At 35.9% G+C, this 20,771-nt stretch overlaps 1 protein-coding gene across 1 annotated transcript in view; it reads right to left on the minus strand.

Annotated features, from left to right (window-relative positions):
* LOC143638675 (fibrous sheath-interacting protein 2-like) overlaps positions 1-20,449 on the minus strand; it is a 97,522-nt gene extending 77,073 nt beyond the window's left edge. Inside the window, exons 1-8 of the mRNA XM_077106500.1 lie at positions 20,354-20,449; positions 19,838-19,963; positions 18,977-19,138; positions 18,215-18,304; positions 17,518-17,657; positions 16,195-16,336; positions 15,404-15,514; positions 14,762-14,879 (exon numbers count right to left, since the gene is read on the minus strand). Of these exons, the coding sequence (XP_076962615.1) occupies positions 14,762-14,879; positions 15,404-15,514; positions 16,195-16,336; positions 17,518-17,657; positions 18,215-18,304; positions 18,977-19,138; positions 19,838-19,963; positions 20,354-20,449 (985 nt within the window). The remainder of the gene's footprint in view (positions 1-14,761; positions 14,880-15,403; positions 15,515-16,194; positions 16,337-17,517; positions 17,658-18,214; positions 18,305-18,976; positions 19,139-19,837; positions 19,964-20,353) is intronic.
* Positions 20,450-20,771: the final 322 nt, after the last annotated feature.

Consider the following 20,771-nt stretch of genomic DNA (forward strand, 5'->3'; position numbering starts at 1 on the left):
GCTGGCAGAGTTCCTGGGCTGTTCTTTTCTATTCTTTTTAAATCTTGGCAGGCGAGAATTCTACCACTGGTACAGCAGCAATAGTTACACCTGATCAAGCTTTTACATTTTTAGTACCCAAACAATCAGCTCAAAAGGTAGAGCTTAAGGCAGTATTACAGGCTTTTGTGATGTTTAAAAATTCTGTATTTAATTTATTTTCCGGTAGTCAGTATATAGTTAATGCTATAGTATCCCTTGAAGATGCTGGTAGGATTTCCCCTTCCTCTACTGTTTTCTCTTTGCTTTCCACTATACAAAGTCTAATCTGGGACAGAAAAGATCCATTCTTTATAGGACATATCAGGGCACATACAGGATTGCCTGGAGCCCTTAGTTTGGGCAATGATTTAGCAGATAAAACTACACATGACAAACATATTTTCTCTACACTAGAAAAAGCTATAAATTTTCATAAAAAGTTCCATGTCAATGCTAATACTTTACAAAAGTGTTTTAAAATAACTAAGGAACAAGCTAGACAAATAATAAAACAATGTCAAAATTGTGTGTCCTTTTTACCACAAGTTAATCTTGGAGTCAATCCTAAAGGATTGATACCTAACCATATTTGGCAGATGGACGTCACACACTTGCCAGAATTTGGAAAATTAAAATATTTGCATGTTACAGTTGATACTATATTCTACCACTGGGATGAGATAGGAATTCTGGCAATAATGGCTAAAGAAAAAATTATGTGACATTCCAGAAGGCACTAAAAGAAAACAATTTTCTTAACAATTTACATTGTCTTCACCGGCACTGGGATGAAGATAGGAATTCTGGCAATAATGGCTAAAGAAAAAATTATGTAGGCACTAAAAGAAAACAATTTTCTTAACAATGGATAAAGAAAAAATTATGTAACATTCCAGAAGGCATTAAAAGAAAACAATCTTCTTAATAATTTACATTATCTTTAAGAGAATTATTAAATATAATGAAAAGGAAAGGTGAAAGTAAACAAACAGATCTGTTAACCTCCTTTTTTGTTCACATTTTAAAACAATCTTCAACAGCTGTTTACCCAATTTAAATTAAACCATTTAAATCATGTGAATAAAAAAAATTATTTGGATCCATTTTTTCATGAGCACTCATCATATATGATATATGGACATACATTCAAACATATAACACAAAACACAAGTGTGCACACATACATACGACACATAACAAAATAGTAAAGGCCTTATAACTTTTTACAGGTGAAATCTCCATTGCAATGTTTAAAAACTCTATAGTCAAAAAATAGAACTGATCAGCAAAACATTAATCTAGGTCTGTATGAGCTCAAAAAACAAAATAGAACTTCATGATATGGGAAAGGGCAATAATAAAATAGATATTGAAAAAATCATTCTGGTTCTGTCGCAGATGTAAGAATAACCAAACTGGAGTTCTGGATATCAGCTGTTATGGATTTGAGCTAAATCATCTTCTTTTTGGTCTGTAGAAATCGCTTTAGTTAATCTGTCTGCAATCAAAATCGGCTGCTGTTCTCCCTGTGGAAACACACAAACAGACCCCCGACTCCAGACAATCACTGGGTCAGGACCTTTCCATTGTCCTGTTAGAATGTCCTTCCAAAGTACCTTGGGCTTATGTACATTTTTTGGACACATATGCCTTTCCACAGCACTAAGTCCTGATGAATCCAAATTTTAAAAGTTTAGAGTAAAAAGGGTTATTTTAAGTTTATCTTTGGGGAATATATACCCCTTCCCAATTCCTTCTTTTTGCTTTAATAAGTAAATTTTAATAGTTTGATGAGCTCTTTCAACTATGCCTTGTCCCTGTGGATTGTATGGGATTCCTGTTATATGAGTAATGCCAAATGATGAGCAAAATTGTTTAAAAGAGGTAGAAGTATAACCAGGGGCATTATCTGTTTTTAACTGTTTTGGAACGCCCACAGTGGCAAAATTTTGTAAGCAATGAGCTATAACATCTTTAGTTTTTTCTCCAGCATGAAGGGAGCCCATCAAAAATCCAGAAGAAGTATCAACTGTAACATGCAAATATTTTAATTTTCCAAATTCTGGCAAGTGTGTGACGTCCATCTGCCAAATATGGTTAGGTATCAATCCTTTAGGATTGACTCCAAGATTAACTTGTGGTAAAAAAAGTCCCCCAATGAGCAGCTCCGTGGTCTGAAAGGGCAGGGAAACAACCCAATGAGCATCACCGCAGAGGAGCCAATCAGCTAGATGTTGCTAGATGTTGCTGGGGCCGCTGTGAGCCAATCATCAGCTGGTAGTCTGAAAGGGCAGGGAAACAGCTCAATGAGCATCTCCACAGAGGAGCCAATCAGCTAGATGTTGCTAGATGTTGATGGGGCCGCTGTGAGCCAATCATCAGCTGGTAGTCTGAAAGGGCAGGGAAACAGCTCAGTGAGCATCTCCACAGAGGAGCCAATCAGCTAGGTGTTGCTGGGGCTGCTGTGAGCCAATCATCAGCTGGCAGTCTGGAAGTTTGCTGGCAGCTGGAAGTTTGCTGGGGCCCCTTCGGCTGTGGCTCTCAACATCCATGAGTTACTAGGATTAATGGTATGTGCCACTGAGCCTGACTAGTCTTTCCTTGTGACTGTCCTTTCTTTTCTCCATCTCTCACCTTACCACCCTCCTTCCCACCTGCATTTCTTCATTACTTACTAATTTTCTTACCTTTCATTTCTGTCACCTTCCTTCCTTCTTCCCATTTTTATACCCTTCACTAGTTCCTCTTTTAAAATATCTTTTCTACCCTCTGTTTTCCTTTCTATTTCCCATATCTATATTTTTGTACATTCTACATTCTTTTTTACTGGCTTCTTGTTTTTATGTTCAATCAATCATCTACATACCTGTCTATTTAGTAGTCAATCATCTATCTTTCAGTCTTTATTTTACTACTTTTCCCTCACTCTTACTTAAAAAATCTTCCCTCTTGGGCTGGGGTTGTAGCTTAGTGGTAGAATGCTTCCCTAGAATGTGAGAGGCCCTGGGTTCAATCCTCAGCACCACATATAATTAAATAAAGATCTATTGACAACTAAGAAAATATTTTAAAAATTTTCCCCCTTTATATTATTGTACTTGATTGTCCTACTGTTTCTTCCCTCTGATCATTATATTCCATCTTGTCCTTGAATTAATCTTGTCTTTGGTGACTCATCCTTTACAAACTTTCCTTTTCTTTCCTCTGCCTACCTTTCTTCAATCCTTCTTTCCCTCCTTCTTTTATGTTTTTTTCATACTGAATGTGTTTAATGGTCTTTTTCACTTTCTATATTTTCACTCTGTTTTACTACTGGATTCTCCTTTTTGAAATAATTACCTTTCTATCATATCACACACCAATTTATCCATTCATCCATCCCTGTACTACTTAGCTTTCATTCACCTATATTTATTTTAATATATATTAATCTGGCTTTTCAGACCTCTTTCCCTTCCACAATTATACTTAATTTTTATTACTAGTTTCTCCTTTTAAATTCAGAACTGTCTCATTTCCATTTTATTATTATTATTAATATTTTTAGCTGTTGATGACCTTTATTTTATTTTTATGTGATCCTGAGGATCAAACCCAGTGCCTCACACATGCTAGGTAAGTGCTCTACCACTAAGCCACAACCCCAGCTCCCTCCATTCTATTAATTTACTGTTTTTGCTAGACTTATTCATTTACAAATTTTCTTTACCTGTCTCCTTCCTTTTCTTTTTTAACTCCTTCTCCCTGCCTGCCTTCCTTCCCTCCTTCCTTTTTTCTGTTCTCATTACCTTTTTATATGTTGTTTTCACTCTTTTAAAAATTTTCTCTTACTTTCTGTCTTTGTGTGCTTACATGCTTGTCCTTCTTTCTTCTTTTTTCCTATGCTTGTTTTTTTTAAATCTGACGCCTGTTAAACATTTTTCTTTTCTCTTTTTATGCTGTTAATACTGCTTTTTCAACCAGCTTTCTATCTGCCTATTTACTAACTTAGCTATATGTCATTTATCCACCTATCTATATTTTATTTTATCTTTAACTGATGAGTTCTTTTAAGATCTCTTTCTCTACTTGCCCTCTACAATGTACTTTTCTTACTAGCTCCTCTTTTCAAACTCCTCTTTCACATTCTTCTTTTATATTGCTCTTTTTCCCAACCAACTTATTCCTTTAAAACTTATTTCTTTCCTTCTTTTTCTATTCTTGCCTATATTTTAGACCCCTCTGCTGTCTCTTCTTTAAAATCTTTTCTTTCTTTCTCCCTGTATTTTGTAACTCTATTTCTTTCCTTTCCCACTGCCTTTCCCCCCTACTTTTAATGTCCATTTATCTATGTTTATCACCTATGTATCATCTATTCTTATTTTAACATATTTGTTAGTTGATTTCTTCTTTTTAGGTCTCTTTCTGCTGTTCATGATTATAGTTATTTTTCTCACTATCTCTCCTTTTCAACGTTTTCTGTGTCTCATACTTATATTCTCTTTTCCTTACAGAATCTTCTCTACTTTTTCCTTAGAGACCCTTCCGTATATTTTCTTTCTCCCTTCCTCTTTCCTATGCTTTTCCTCCCTTCTTTTCATTGTTTCTCTTCTTTACTTCCTCCCTTCCTGTTTTTTCTCCATTTTTTAATTTTTTAGTTTTTTTATTAGTTGCTCAAAACATTACAATGATCTTGATTTCTTTTGCTGTCTTTCCCTTCCCCCTTTCTTTCTCTGCTTGTATGCCTGCTTATTTTTCTGTTTTCTTTTGCACCCCTTCATTATTTCCTTACTTTTCTCATTTCTTTCATTTCTCCTTCTTATTGTCCATCTTTTCTTTCTCTGTCTTTCCTCTTTCTTTCCCTCTTTGCTCGCTTTCTCTCCATTATTTCTGATATTTTTTTTACTGGCTTCTCTTTAAAAGTTTTTTTCCTTCCCTTTCTATGTTTCTCTGATTCTGATTCATATATTCTTTAACTGGAATCTGACTTTTATGTTCTTTCTTTTCTTTCTTTATATCCTCTATTTACCTACCCACTTACCTTCCTGCCAGCCTATCTATGTGTCTATCTAGTTATCAAACAACTTTCTGTTTTTTGTTTTGACTCCTGCTTTTAAAATCTGCCCCTCCACTCAATTGTACTTGACTGTTTTCTTAGTTCCTGTTCACTCACATTTCCTCTCATTCTTTAACTCTTTTTTTTCTACTAATTCATCTTTTATAAACTCTCTTTTGTTCATTCATCTGTTCCTTCCTTCCCTCTTTATTTCTTTTGCTCTCTTTATATTGTGTATTTTATAATATTTTATTGTTCCCTTCTTTCTGTATTTTTGTCCCATATTTTTTACTGGATGCTCCTCTTAAACATCAGTAATATCTTGATGGTTGCATAGCACCCAGTCCCAGCCCTGCTTCTTACAAAGTGACCACTTAGCCAATTTTATTGCCTGGAAAATATTAACGTCAATCTTATCTTACAGGATTGCCCTTAGGATTACTGATAATGTATGAAAAACATCTAGTATAATGCTTGACCCATTGTTAAGTGTTCAATAAACTGGTGAATTTTATAAAAACAACCAGTAATATCTGCTGGGCCTGGTGGCACATGCCTGTAATCCCAGCAGCCGGGGAGTCTGAGACAGGAGGATCACAAGTACAAAGCCAGCCTCAGCAACTTAGCAAGGCCCCAAGCAAGTTAGAGAGACCCTGTCTGAAAATAAAATATAAAAAGGGCTGACGATGTGGCTTAATGGTTAAGTGCCCCTGGGTTCAATATTTGGTACCAAAAACAAACAAACAAAACAAAACAAAACAGTACTATTGCCATATTTGTCCATTTACGTACATATTCATCTCTCAGTTGATGATTGATCTTTCTCTCACATTCCCTCTCTTGTTATTTTATTATTTTCCCTAGGTTCATCATTTTTAAAAATTTCTTTTCTCTCCTCCTCTTTCCTTCTTTCCCTCTTCCTTTTAGTCTGTTTTTTATTGGCTCTTCATTTTTCTCTTCTATTATTCCCTATTTTAGTACTGCCTATTTTATTGTTTTCTACCTTTTAAAGATCAGTCTACCTGTCTACCTTCCTACTTACCTAGCTAGATGTCTAGCTAACAGTCATATTTCTATATTTTGTTCTTTTTTGGGTACTGATTTCCACTTTTTAAAATTCTACCCCCATCTCCCCAAAAATAGTTCCTGATTTTCTGGCTAGCTCCTGTTCACTCTCACCTCCTTTTTTTATGTAATTCTTTCTTCTCTTGATTTCTCCATTAACTAACTTCTTTCTCCTTTCCTCCCATCCTCCCTGCCTTCCTCTGTTCTCCTCTTTTCTGCTGTCTCCTCTTTTTAAACTTTTTCTTCCCTTCACTCTAGTTCCATTTTTATAAAATTGTCTGTTTCTGACTTCTTTTATCTTCCTATATATGTAACTTCCAAACACTTGCCTGTCAAGCACTCATTTTAATGAATTTAAAAAATCGATATCCTTCTCATTTCTTTTTCCCTTATTCAGCTGTACACGAGTCTACTTTTAAACTTGTATTCCTTCCTTCCTAATTTCTAAACTCTCGTCTTCTTCTATTTCTTGTCTCTGAGTATAAATAACTCTCTCTCTCCTCTGTTCTTTGCCAGCTTGGCATGCTTGCCTCCTTCCTTTGAATTTCCTGCCTCCCAGAGTGACCCATATCTTTCCCTCACTTCTCCCGCTCCTTTCTCCCTGTATATTTTCCCACTCACTTCTCCGAACTCTTTATTTCTGTGTGTCTTCTGTAATTCCCCCTCTTGCTTTTATTTTTGGTACCCAGGGGTACTTTACCACTGAGCTAAGTCCCTGGTCCTATTAATTTATTTAGAATATTTACAATGAGAAAAGAAATCACAAAGTACAATTTTTTAAAAAAACTTACAATAACCACAAATATTACAATTGCCAGAAAAAATGACCCAATCTATGTATCATCGTGTCACACATCTTTATTTTCCCTTCACTTTTTTTTCTGCATGCTTTTTTTCTTCAAATGATAATTTTAACTATTAGTTTTGAGAGCAGAAATAGCTGTTTCCTTGAATATGATTGAATATAATATGTTTATTAACTATAGTTCATAATTTTTGACATTATGAAGCTTTTTCCAGCTTTCTTTCCATAAAATTATTATTTTTGGCTTCCTATAGAATTTACTTCTCACTTCTAACTAAATTTTTTTAATAACAAATTATTCTAAAAACACAAAAATCATGACTTATCTCTCTTCTCTTATTTTTCTTATTTAATGACTTGTATCCTTTAAATCTCCCTCTAGAATTGTACTTGATTTTCTTTCTGTTTCATCTTTTCAAATTCCTCTCATAAACAAATGCTTCAGTTTTTCTTTTACCTAATCCTAATGACTCATTTTATATTAAAGTTGCCTACCTCCCTTACTTCTCTCTTTACTGGCAAAGATTCTTTTTTTTTTTTTTTTGTTAGCAGCTTTTACTCTCCATATCTCAGTCCATCCTTTTTTTTTTTTATTGTTGGTTGTTCGAAACATTACATAGTTCTTTTTTTTTTTTTTAAATATTTATTTATTTTAGTTCTCGGCGGACACAACATCTTTGTTTGTATGTGGTGCTGAGGATCGAACCCGGGCCGCACGCATGCCAGGCGAGCGTGCTACCGCTTGAGCCACATCCCCAGCCCCATTACATAGTTCTTGATATATCATATTTCACACTTTGATTCAAGTGGGTTATGAACTCCCATTTTTACCCCATATACAAATTGCAGAATCACATCAGTTACACTTCCATTGATTTATATATTGCCATACTAGTGTCTGTTGTATTCTGCTGCCTTTCCTATCCTCTACTATCCCCCTCCCCTCCCCTCCCCTCCCCTCTTCTCTCTCTACCCCCTCTACTGCAGTTCATATCTCCCCCTTGTATTATTTTTCCCTTTCCCCTCGCTACCTCTTGTATGTAATTTTGTATAACCCTGAGGGTCTCCTTCCATTTCCATGCAATTTCCCTTCTCCCTCCCTTTCCCTCCCACCTCTCATCCCTGTTTAATGTTAATCTTCTTCTCATGCTCTTCGTCCCTACTCTGTTCTTAGTTACTCTCCTTATATCAAAGAAGACATTTGGCATTTGTTTTTTAGGGATTGGCTGGCTTCACTTAGCATAATCTGCTCTAATGCCATCCATTTCCCTCCAAATTCTATGATTTTGTCATTTCTTAATGCAGAGTAATACTCCATTGTGTATAAATGCCACATTTTTTTTATCCATTCGTCTATTGAAGGGCATCTAGGTTGGTTCCACAGTCTTGCTATTGTGAATTGTGCTGCTATGAACATCAATGTAGCAGTGTCCCTGTAGCATGCTCTATTTAGGTCTTTAGGGAATAGACCGAGAAGGGGAATAGCTGGGTCAAATGGTGGTTCCATTCCCAGCTTTCCAAAAAATCTCCATACTGCTTTCCAGATTGGCTGCACCAATTTGCAGTCCCACCAACAATGAACAAGTGTACCCTTTTCCCCACATCCTCGCCAGCACTTGTTGTTGTTTGACTTCCTAATGGCTGCCAATCTTACTGGAGTGAGATGGTATCTTAGGGTGGTTTTGATTTGCATTTCTCTGACTGCTAGGGATGGTGAGCATTTTTTCATGTACTTGTTGATTGATTGTATGTCCTCCTCTGAGAAGTGTCTGTTCATGTCTTTGGCCCATTTGTTGATTGGGTTATTTGTTATCTTGTTGTCTAATTTTTTGAGTTCTTTGTATACTCTGGATATTAGGGCTCTGTCTGAAGTGTGAGGAGTAAAGATTTGTTCCCAGGATGTAGGCTCCCTATTTACCTCTCTTATTGTTTCTTTTGCTGAGAAAAAACTTTTTAGTTTGAGTAAGTCCCATTTGTTGATTCTAGTTATTAACTGTTGTGCTATGGGTGTCCTATTGAGGAATTTGGAGCCCGACCCCACAGTATGTAGATCGTAGCTGACTTTTTCTTCTATCAGACGCCGTGTCTCTGATTTGATATCAAGCTCCTTGATCCATTTTGAGTTAACTTTTGTGCATGGCGAGAGAAAGGGATTCAGTTTCATTTTGTTGCATATGGATTTCCAGTTTTCCCAGCACCATTTGTTGAAGATGCTATCCTTCCTCCATTGCATGCTTTTAGCCCCTTTATCAAATATAAGATAGTTGTAGTTTTGTGGATTGGTTTCTGTGTCCTCTATTCTGTACCATTGGTCCACCCGCCTGTTTTGGTACCAGTACCATGCTGTTTTTGTTACTATTGCTCTGTAGTATAGTTTGAAGTCTGGTATCGCTATACCGCCTGATTCACCCCTGGCAAAGATTCTTATGGACCAAACTTGAGTTAGGTTCTTGAACCTTCTGTTGGGCCCATTTTGCACTTCCTTGTAAAATCCAGTTTTACCAAAGAACCCTGCTAAACCAGTTTAGTCAGAACTTTACATACTCCATATCTGATCACCCTTAGTATCCAATCTGGTTCCTCATCCTCTACCACCCTTCCAGATGATATCTGATCATCCTGGCCTGTCTTTAGCAAGAATCCTGTTAGGTTGGTTTAGCCACAATCCTCTTTACCCCTGGTGTTTTCTCTTATCAATTCTGTATCCACAAATACCCACTCTGCTCCATTGGCTATCAATTTTCACTAGCCCATGCTTTATTTGAAGTTGAGCCAAGTTCTAATATGTGGTTTCTTTTTCCCTGTGTCTGTGTAGCCCTGAATCAAATGTTTTACTGTTTTAACTACTGTCTAGCTCTGGTTTACTTTAACGCTCCCTCCTTCTTTTACTTTTTTGCCTCTCCTCTTTCTTTCTTGCACAGTAGGTTTTTTTTTTTTTTTTTAACTGCTAGTTTCTCCTATTCATCATCTGATCTATCTACATGGTTACCTACCATTCTATCTTTATTTTTCTCTTTTTAGATAGGATATCACTAAGTTGCTAAGGACTTCCCTAAGTTGCTGAGGCTGCCCTCAACTTGGGATCCTTCTGCCTCAGTCTCTTCAGTGCACCACTGTGTCCCATCAACTTTTCTATTTTTACACTTTTTTTTCTCTCTTTTCTTTCTTTCCTCCTTTTTTATTTTTGTTGCTCCTCTTTCACTTCTTTTTTTCTGCCTACCTTCTATCTTTCCTCCCCTTTCTTCTTTATTCATCCTTGTCCCATCCGTTTCTTTATGCTCCTTTACCCCTTCTCTCCTCCTCTTTTTCTTCTTCTCCTACATTCTTTTTACTGGTTCTTTTTAAACTTTTCTTTCCTTCTATTTAACTCTTTTTTTGTACTGTATTTGTGGATTCACTTTTTAAAAGTTTATTGTATTTAACTTATTTCTGCCTGTCATCTTCATTTTATTGCATTTATTTTCACTGAATTTTCTTTTTTAAAAAATCTATTGTTGTTATCCCATAATTCTAGGTAATTTTCTTCTTTTTTTCAAACATTTTCTCTTTCACTCTCAGATTCTCTATTTTCAAATCTAATCTAGATAGTCATCCCTTTTACACTTTTAATCTTTTTTCTCATCTTCCTTCCTTCCCTGTTTCCCTTTCTGTAGTCTCTTGATGTTCTCTTTCTCTTGCCTGCCTCCTTGCATTTCCACACCCACCCCAAATCAAATCTACTTTTACTTGTTTTTTTCCTTTCCATCTCTTTATTTTTTTTAATTAATTTTTATTGTAGGTTGTTCAAAACATTACATAGTTCTTGATATATCATATTTCACACTTTGATTCAAGTGGGATATGAGCTCTCATTTTTACCCCGTATACAGATTGCAGAATCACATCAGTTGCACATCCATTGATTTACATATTGCCATACTAGTGTCTGTTGTATTTTGCTGCCTTTCCTATCCTCTACTATCCCCCCTCCCCCCTCCCCTCCCCTCTTCTCTCTCTACCCCCTCTACTGTAGTTCATTTCTCCCCCTTATATTTTTCCCCCTTTCCCCTCACTTCTCTTTATTTTTTCCTTCATATCATTCTCCCTTTAGTCTGTCCTCTTCCTTTCCCTACCTTTTCTTTTTAAACTCTCATCTGACTCCTGTTTTAAAGATCTTTTCTTTTTTTCTGTATCTTTCTTGTTTTTGTATTATCTTTTTACTGGCTTCTTTTCAGAGTCCTATCTATATCAGCCTGTATATTTAACTATTAAATAATCTATCTTTGCTACGTTTTTATGGTTTTACTTTTTACCCCTACCCCATGTTGTCCTTAGTTTTCTTGCTTGTTCTCTTCAAGCTTTTTTTCTTTTACCTTTACTCTATCTTTTTCTGTGCTATTTATTACTGGCTCTTCCTTTTTAATCTTATGTACATACATACCCACCTATCTAACTAACTATCAATCATTTCTATTTCTATTTAACACTTTTCCCCCCACATTTTTATTAGTGCATTAAAGTTGTACATAATGATGGGATTTGTTGTTACATATTCATACATGCACACAGTATAACAATATAATTCTGCCAATATCACTCCCCATCCAGCACTTGCCCCCTACCTTCCCTCCTCTTACTCCTTGGTCCCTTTCCTCTACTGATATCCTTTAGATTTCCATGACATTTGTCCCCAATAGCTCTCTTTTTAAATGTCTTTTCAAAATATCGTTACCTATATTGTACTTGATCTTCTCACTGGCTCCTCCTTTTTAATTTCTCTTTCCCTTTGTCTCATTTACTTTGCTCTTTTCCTAGCGTCCCATCCCTTTTAAAGTTCTTTGTTTTGTTTTCTCTGTTCCCCCAATTTTTCTTCCTTGTTTTATTTGTCTATGTGTTTTACTTTCTCTTTTATTTGCTTATTTTCTTCCCTCCCTATCCTTCCTACCTTCTTTCCTGGTTCCCTCCCTCCTCTCTCCTTCCTTTTTTTTTTAAACTCACTTTATGCTGGATTATTTTCTTAAGCTTCTCCCCCTTTCCTTCTCTGTTTCTAATTCTCTCCCTCCTTCTATCTTGCTTTGTACTGTGTTTAATTTCTGGTTTATAGTTTTTAATCAGACCCACCTGTCTGATTTTTATGACTATTTTGTCTTTTTTTTTTTTAATTGGAAATCTCTTTTTAAAAATACCCTTCCTTCCCTAACTGCACTTAAATTTCTTACTGGCTCCTTCTTTCAAACATATCTCCCACAATTATACTTCCTCTTGTTTTTCATTCTCCTTTTTCCTATTGGATCATCCTTTTAAAATTTCCCTTTCTTCTTTTTCTTGTTTATGCGTTTATCTATGACTTTTACCCCACCTCTTTCTTTCAAAGTGTTTCTTACAGTTTTTCTTGCCTCCCTTATTTTCTTCCCTTTCTTCCTTCCTTCCTCCATTCTTTTCCTTCTCCTCCCCCTGAACCCCTCCTTCTTCCTTTTCACCTTTCATCTTTTCCTTCTCTTCCTCCCTCCTTTATCCTTTCCTATGTTTTTTCTTACATTTTATAGACTTCTCTTTTAAAATTTCTTTTATTATAAAAGTCTCCCTGTTAAGCCTTGTCCCTTTTTATTTTACTCTTTTCCTACTAGCTCATTCTTTTTAAACTTCTTTCCTTTCTTGGCCTTTCCTTCCCCCTGTTTCTTAACATTTTTCTTCCTCTTTTTGTTCACTCTTTTCTTTCCTCACTTTCTTCCTTCCTCCCCTCAACCTTCCTTTATTTATTTTTACAGGCTTCTCTTTGAGAATTTATATTTCCCTTTTCTATTTCTTATTTTAACTCTCCCCTGCTTATTTTTGTCCTTTTTATGCTTTCTCTTTTTTTTAAAAAAGTATTTTTAGTGGCAGATAGACACATGTGTTTATTTTATTTATTTATTTTTATGTGGTGCTGAGAATCGAACCCAGTGCCTCACACATGCTAGGCAAGTGCTCTGCCACTGACCCCAGCCCCAGCCCCTGCTTTCTCTCTTTTTTAAAAAATATTTATTTTTTAGTTGTAGTTGGACACAATATATTTTATTTTATTTATTTATTTTCATGTGGTTTTGAGGATCAAACCTAGGGCCTCGCACATGCAAGGCAAGCACTCTATGCTGAGCCACAATCCCAGCCCACCTTCCTTTTTTTTTTTTTTTTTTTAACTCATCTTACTTGCTGTCTTTCTCTGGTCCCTTTATTTCTCTCTTTTTCTCTTCCTCCACCTCCTTTGTCTTTCTTTATTCCACGGTTTCTTTCTATACTTTCCTTCAACATCTTTCTTACTGGCTGTTCCCTTTTAAGGGTCTGTTTATATTATTTATCATTTAGTATTGCTATCTCTTTTTAAAATTTTCTTTTTGCCTCCTTTTTATTTTTCTTCCTTCTTTTTCACCTATTCTCTTCCTATTGTACCCTTTACTTTGATTTAGTCTACCTTCATTGTTTTGTGTTTTCTTACTGGTGTCTGCTTTTCCCTTTTAAAGTCTATGTTCTCTATCTACCCATCTATCTTTTTTTTGTGATAATGGGAATTGAATGCAGGGGTACTTCACCAATGAGATACATTCCTAGTACTACTTTTTTCTTCTTTTTATTGGTTCTTTTTAGTTATACATTAGTATTCATTTTGACATACTCATAAAAGCATGAAATATAATTTGTTCTAATTCAGTCCCCAGTACGTCCCCTTTCCCTCCCTTTCTCCCTCTTCCTATTCCCTTCCTTTTACTTTACTGATCTTCTGTTTACTTAGGTTTTTTTTTTAAATTAATGTCTTTTAATTTTAAAAATGGATGTACATGATGGTGAGATTCACTGTGGTGTATTCATATACGCACATAAGAGAGGCCAGATTCATTCCCATTTCTTTCCCTATCCCATCCTTTCTCTCTTCCCTTATTCTTCCTTCATCTACTTCACTGATCTATTTTTATTCTGAGTCATGGCCTTGCTAAGTTGCTGAGATTGGCTTTGAATTTGCAGTTCTCCAGTCCTAGCCATCTGAGTAGCTGAGATTAAAGTGCTTGTCTTTTTTGCTCCCTTTCTTGCATTTTCTTTCTCCTTTCTTTGCCTGTTTTTTTTTTTCCTCCTCATCTTTCCCCATTTCTTTCTGTCTCTTACTTGTTTCATTTTATTCTCCAGCTGGCTTCTTCTGTACAATTTCTTTCTTTGACTCTTTCCTCCTCCTCGTCACCATTTCATCCTTTGTTTTTGTACCATCTTTCTTTCTCCTCCTTTCTAACTTTTTGTTGTTACCTTTTCTGTTTCTGGCTTATGTTTTTTTCTTTTATATCTCTTTAAATTTTTCTTTTTTCTTACTAACTTGCTGTCTCTAGTTAGATTAAGTATGATTTTTCTTACTGGTTTATCATTATTTTATATTTCTCTTTTTTGTCTCCTTTACTTAGTCTTTTTTTTTGTAATTTTTTTTCTCTAACTGGTTCCTTTTCTTATACTTTTTTTTTTTACTCCTTACTGGCTCCTCCTTTTAAACTTATTCTCTCTCTCTTGCTCTCTGTTTCCTGTTATTGGCTGTTTGCTCTTATTGGCTCCTTTTAAAACCAGATGTATAGCACTATTGTCTACTTAGTCACTTTATAAGAACAATTGATCTGTTATAATGTTTATTATATACATGTGTATGTGTATACTCTTTACAATTGGAGTTGTAACTGGGAAGTGCCTTACACAGTGCCTGAGACAGGTACTAAGAACTTCTAGGATTTAACTTTTGCAAGAGTCTTTGTTTTCACCATATAAGTAGAGAAGGGTTTTCTAAAAATACCAATATTTAATATACACAAATGCTTCTTCTACTTAGTTCTTTTTTTCTCTCTTACCTGTTTCATCTTGTCTTTTGTTTTCAAGGATATTTTCTTGTGATTCACTTGCTTTATGCCCATTTCTTTGCCCTTTTTGATAATGATAGGCGATTTTTTTCTCTAGAAGAGCTTGTTTCTAAAATATCAAAAATATATTTAATATATTTAAAATTGTTAATATCAACTTGCCATTAGAAATTTTAAAACATACTTCAAATGTTATAGTGTATTTGAAGTGAATCTTCATTCATGTCTGAAAATTTATAAAGTTACAATGAGTACAAAACTACAAAGGTAGTAAAGCAGTAATTTCCTATTGTGGCCCAGCATGAAGAAAAAAATTTTTTTTGTAATTCTGTGTATCAAACCCAGAGCCTATGTATGCTAGGCAAGTGTTCTACCATTGAGTCACATCTCCAGCTCAAGAAAAATATATTTTAATAATTTATTAATAATTAATAATTAACTAATCAATTAATTAATAATTTAAATAATTGTCTGCTTTTTCAAGGTTGTTCACACTTCAGACAAGCCCTTGAAGTACAGGTTTAGGCCAAACTGGATCTCTCAGTCTAGGCCTCTTGTGACAGCACTGTAATATTTAAAAAAATGGCAAAAGCCTTCCTCAAACTGCCCAAGTCTTTGGTAAAAGCTCACTACCTTCCGGTCAATCTCTTGTCTGATTTTCCGACGGTGTTCTTCAACTCTTGCTTCTCTTTTTACTTCTTCTCTGATTTTTGTCAGAAGAAACATTTCTTTTGTTTTCCATTCCTAAGAAGCACAATGTTACTGTAGTCAGCATGGATTCTCTGAAATACTTTTAAAAAGTATTTTGTATATCTTCCATCAATAAGCAAAATAGGGCAAATCCACAGCCTAATTGAAATTGAGCCAACCATAATGAAAATCTCACACTGGATTTAGAATTGGCTTGTTTCATTTTCTTTCATTGGGAATGTGTTGGTGGATGCAATGGAATGGCAAAAGGAAAGAAATTATTTTGTTATCATATGTTTAATTCAAGGATAAATGTGGTTTCAAAGATAGTTCTAAAAGGCTACTGGCAAGAGGGTTTTCTCTTCTGGACTCAGGGTATATTATATGTTATCTGTTGCTCTTAAATATATTTTGATGGAAAAACTAAACAAATAATAGCTTTGTCTAAATTTACGGAAGGAGAATGCAGCCATGATTATTTTTCACTAGGCTCAAATTATAAAACTTTAAAGAACAGATAAAGTCTGACTGTGTGACTATAATATAAGGGACCTGTAATTTGTGGTATAAATCTATTTCAATTAAAAGTTTGTTTATTATAACAGGGATAAAAGATTTACAGGGGTTTATTTTTCAAACCTGAAATAGCTTCAGGTGAGAATACTAAACATGGTTACATATAAAACAACCATACTCAATTTTCACCCTGATATTTAAAATTTGGCATTCCTTACCTCTTCAATTTGTCTATGTAAGTTAAGTTTCCTTCTTAGATGTTCCTGATGTCGTCTTTCTTCTTCCTTCATCTGAAGTGCACTCTGCCTTTCTGTTGTGTTTTCATTCTTGTCTAATTCCCTACTAATCATATGTAAATATCTAAGTAAAAGTACAAATGTAATTGAAAGTAAGTTGACGATTTCCTTCATGATGGCATTTTCTACTTTAATATTTCCAAATCACCAGTTTTATTGCTTTTTACTTACTGAACTACAGGGAATTGAGAGTTATTCAGGGACTTTTAAACTAGCCTGATCCACCAACTCATCATGATATACTTGTTTTACCATTCTGTTATGCAATTTTCTGTTCCTATGCCTGGGACAATGGCAAAATATGGAACAGTGTGATTAAAATTTTACAAAAAATATTTAGAACTCAGTGGTTTGGGGTACATGACTGTCCAAAGATGGCCAAAATCAACCGAAAGATTGACTTTGGTGGGGGCTGGAGTTGTGGCTTAGAGGCAGAGCACTTGCCTAGCATGTGTATTGCTCTGGGTTCGAGTCTCAGCACCACATATCAATAAATAAAATAAAATTCCATTGACAACTAAAAAAATATGTTAAAAAACTGACTTTGGAAAACCACATTTGAATTTCCTTGAAATTTAAGTGGGCATTGGCCTTTCTATGACTCCCAGGTCCCTGTACAACCTATCATTTACAGAGAGGTCTGTAGACTGTCACTCTGGGACACTAGTGGATTAGTATATATTCTAGCGTATCATGAGGTGAATTCATACAATATAAGAGCCAGGTGATTAGGAGACTGGTCTTTACTCTGATAAAAGGAAAAAAAAAACTGCTTAACTCATCTTTTACCTCCTGAAGCTCTGCCTCAATGGCAACATTGAGTGTGTGTGGCAGTAGCTAAAAGAGCACATAGTTTGATATAGAATGATATATATTGCACTCATTTCTTTAAATTTATGTTTGAAATATGTGCTAAGGACACATTCTCTCTCCCTTTGCTAGTATGGCCTTGGTTTTCCAAGATCAAGGATTAGTACTTTGGATTTCTTCTGCGAATATCAGTTTGATTTACCTCTTGGGTTCCTACTGGCTCAACTTTGTTAGGTAGAAACTGTCCCCTGAGCTGTGGTACCAATGTTTCCAATCCCTCTATCTCTTGTTCTATCTCTTCTCTCCACAACAAAAACTATTGGTGGGTTGAACAGTGTTAAACTTTTGTTCATTCTGTAGTCAAGTCTTTCTAGTATTTTATAACTTTTTGGGATCCACATGTGTCCATGAAATGTGCATTAACTTTGATCATACCTGCGTTTTATTAACAAGTCTTGGTCTGGAGTTGTTTGTGAGCTTCCCTGTAATAGCCATTGTTGGAAACGGGTAGCATCACAATTATCATAGACTCCCTTGTTTTCTTGCAAATCATTTACTTGTTTTTCAATCATTTTCTGAAAGCAAAAAGTATTAAAGCTTTTATGTTTTTTTAAAGACAGACAGAAAGACAGACAGAGAGAGATAGAATGTTAATATTTATTTTTTAGTTATCGGCAGACACAACATCTTTGTTTGTATGTGGTGCTGAGGATCGAACCCGGGCCGCACGCATGCCAGGCGAGCGCGCTACCGCTTGAGCCACATCCCCAGCCCCAAAACTTTTATGTTTGTCAGAAGTAAACCTAGCCTTTGACATATTTTCTTAAATTTTAGGCTTAGTAAATGTCTTGTGCTTTGCAAATGGTTAAGTATGTTAACTTGCATTTCAGTCTAGTGTGGCTCCACTTCAGACAAAGAAATACTTTTCTCCATAAATGAAATTACAATGTTTCATTATGTTTTTTTTTTTTTTGTAGATTCCTTACAGTGACTTTATTAGATTTTTTACCTTAATGTTTTTGGTTAGAATATTTTTTAGGTTAGAATCTTTTAAGACAATGTTCTGCATAGTACCAAACCTTAGATAAAAAATTTTAAGTCCCAAATAAACAAATTGAAGAACTTGACTTACTTGCTCTCGTACATAGTTTTTTTGAAAGTCTATTTTTAAACTAGTCAGATATTGTCTGTACTTATTCAATTCCTTCAAAGAACATATAACCTACAAAAATATAAACACAAAGTTGTAAGAATCATAACACTTTCTAGAGAAGATAATAATAAGAACATTCATTTTAGTAAGAATTTTGAGATCAAATCTAATAATAATGCACCCTGGTAACAACTTTGAAGGCAGTATCTGTATATAATTCCTTTATCAGCAGGAAATTTCTATCTAAATAATATTATTTTATTAATGTCTTATATCATAGTCAGAAATTTCCTATTCCCACTCAGTTTGCTATTTAAATACCAACATAGTAATGATGTTTAACCCTCAAAAGAATTTATTCTGTCAATCTGTATTCTGCTGGGTTCCATTTGTTGCCAGTTTTCCCAACAGGTATGGGAAATTACTTTTAGATGTAGGGGAAAGGCACTACATTTGGGGGAAAATACATAAATAAATGTGTTATATTATGCATGTCTTTACATACTCAACTTTTTGGTAAATATCTTTTGCTGTTTTTAAAGAAGACGGTCAAGTAGGAAGTAGTTTTAGAAAAAAAGCCACCTGATTTTCCCTGACCCAAATACTGAGTAATTAATTTAATTTTAAATTAAGTATTGCTCAACTAGATGTTGACACAGGCTGCCAGTGGGGCACAGAAGAGCAAGTGTCTATCAAGTCCATAGGTTTCTGCTAGTTAACAGGAAGTAGGTTTCAACATACTTTATTATTGCTGGTGATGTAACCGCCTTTCCTTAGTCGCTTCAGCATATCTTTTCTCTTATAGTATGTTTTTAGATGTGGATCATGTAGATTTTTATAGCTGGGTTTCAGAAGTCGGCAATAAGGATCATTAAGATTAAAACCAAAAGAAGGTTGATAGAGCTGCAAACAAAAAGATACAGAAGTATTATAAATGCAAAATGAATGAAGTCACACTTTTTTCAGTGCTGGGCATGGAATAGAAGCTTCACACATGCTAGGCAAGTGATCTACTACTGAGCTACATCCCCAGACCCAAACATCAATTTGTGAAAATGATTAGGATATTCATCAAAAATAAAACATGCAAGCAGAATCTGAAGTGAGAAAGTGCAGACAATGGGATAATTTGGTAAACCTATTTCCTTTCTCTTCCTGTCCTCTCCCAGAGTATGTTTAGGATGAAGGTGGCAGGTGGAATCCTAATTTGTACATTCTGTGTTCAGTCTGCCTGTGGCCTCAACCTCAGTCCTGACACACAGAGGTCAGACTGACTGTTGTGAAGGAGGAGAGAGTGCATGCCAGGTTTGAGGAGCCAGATGGACAAATACACAGAAATAGGAACCAGCATGGGTATGTGTTTAGGCAGAAAAGACCCCAGACTGTTAAGTTGAAGCTCTGATTGGATATAAAGCTAAATGAGCACTGAATGGAACACCTGAGGCATGTCCTAGGGTCTTCTGTCATCAAAATGATAACTCCATTTGGTGTTTGAAATTCAAGTTGAGATAAAGCATAACCACAGAAAAATGTTTGAAGTTTAATAGCAAGCTGAAAAGGATAAAGAAAAAAACTTAAACTCTATTAAATAAACTAGTTTACCGTTTCACTTATATTTGTAGTATAGAATACATTAGTACTTCCTGGGAGAACTGGTAGCTTGACCCCTAGAGGCATATCCAACAGATGAGATACACCAACTTCTGGAATGGTTCTTTTCTGCGAGCTCTGTCAGATACAATTAGAAAGTTTGTGTTTTCTTCTAGGAAGTTCCATTCAGTTTAGACCAATCAATTATACTTCAGTGGGCTAATACCTCCAAATAAATCAAACAATCACACACAGGATTGAAAGAACTCGCCAGACCAGCAACCCTGAGGACTTTCTTGCTTCTGAGGGTCAACAGCATTGTGTCCCGCCCAAGCCTAGTCCCGGCCGTTGGCAGTGGCAGCGGTAGTGGCAGCTAGAATCACTGGTTGATGGAGGCCAGCGAGTAGACAACGGAATTGTTAAGGATCTGCCGGTTCCCTCCCATTAATGGAGATCTACTAGACTGGACCCACCTGCCTATCTGAAACCCAACCCCCAGGGCCAACAGGAGGACTGGTAGACACTCACTATGCCGCAGTCCTTCTCAGCTTTCAGGGTGCTGGTGGCCACCTTGGTGGCGGCTACTTTGGCACTCTTAGAACAGCTATTGAGGTATAGCTCCATGGCCATCCGTCAGCCCCCAGGGGTCGGGGGCTGGGGTAACAGGCCGTCTTCGTTTCTCCTTTTATACTTTGCCCACTCTACGCTCTGATTAAGTCTGCGCAGCCAAGACCCTGGTTGTTAGGGTAACGCATCAGCCAAGCCACGCCCCTCACAATACTGGGTTCCAGGCTGTGGTGGCGATGTCATCATATGGCATAGGCCCAACGGACGTCTCACTAACCGCCTCTTCCCAACGGACATCTCACCAACGGCTTCTCCCCAGTGGACATCTAGCTAACAGGTGTCACCCAAATGTGCACCATTCATAGGGGGAGGGGACTGA

The sequence above is a fragment of the Callospermophilus lateralis genome, chromosome X (genome assembly GCF_048772815.1).
Source record: "Callospermophilus lateralis isolate mCalLat2 chromosome X, mCalLat2.hap1, whole genome shotgun sequence".
Lineage (NCBI taxonomy): Eukaryota > Metazoa > Chordata > Mammalia > Rodentia > Sciuridae > Callospermophilus > Callospermophilus lateralis.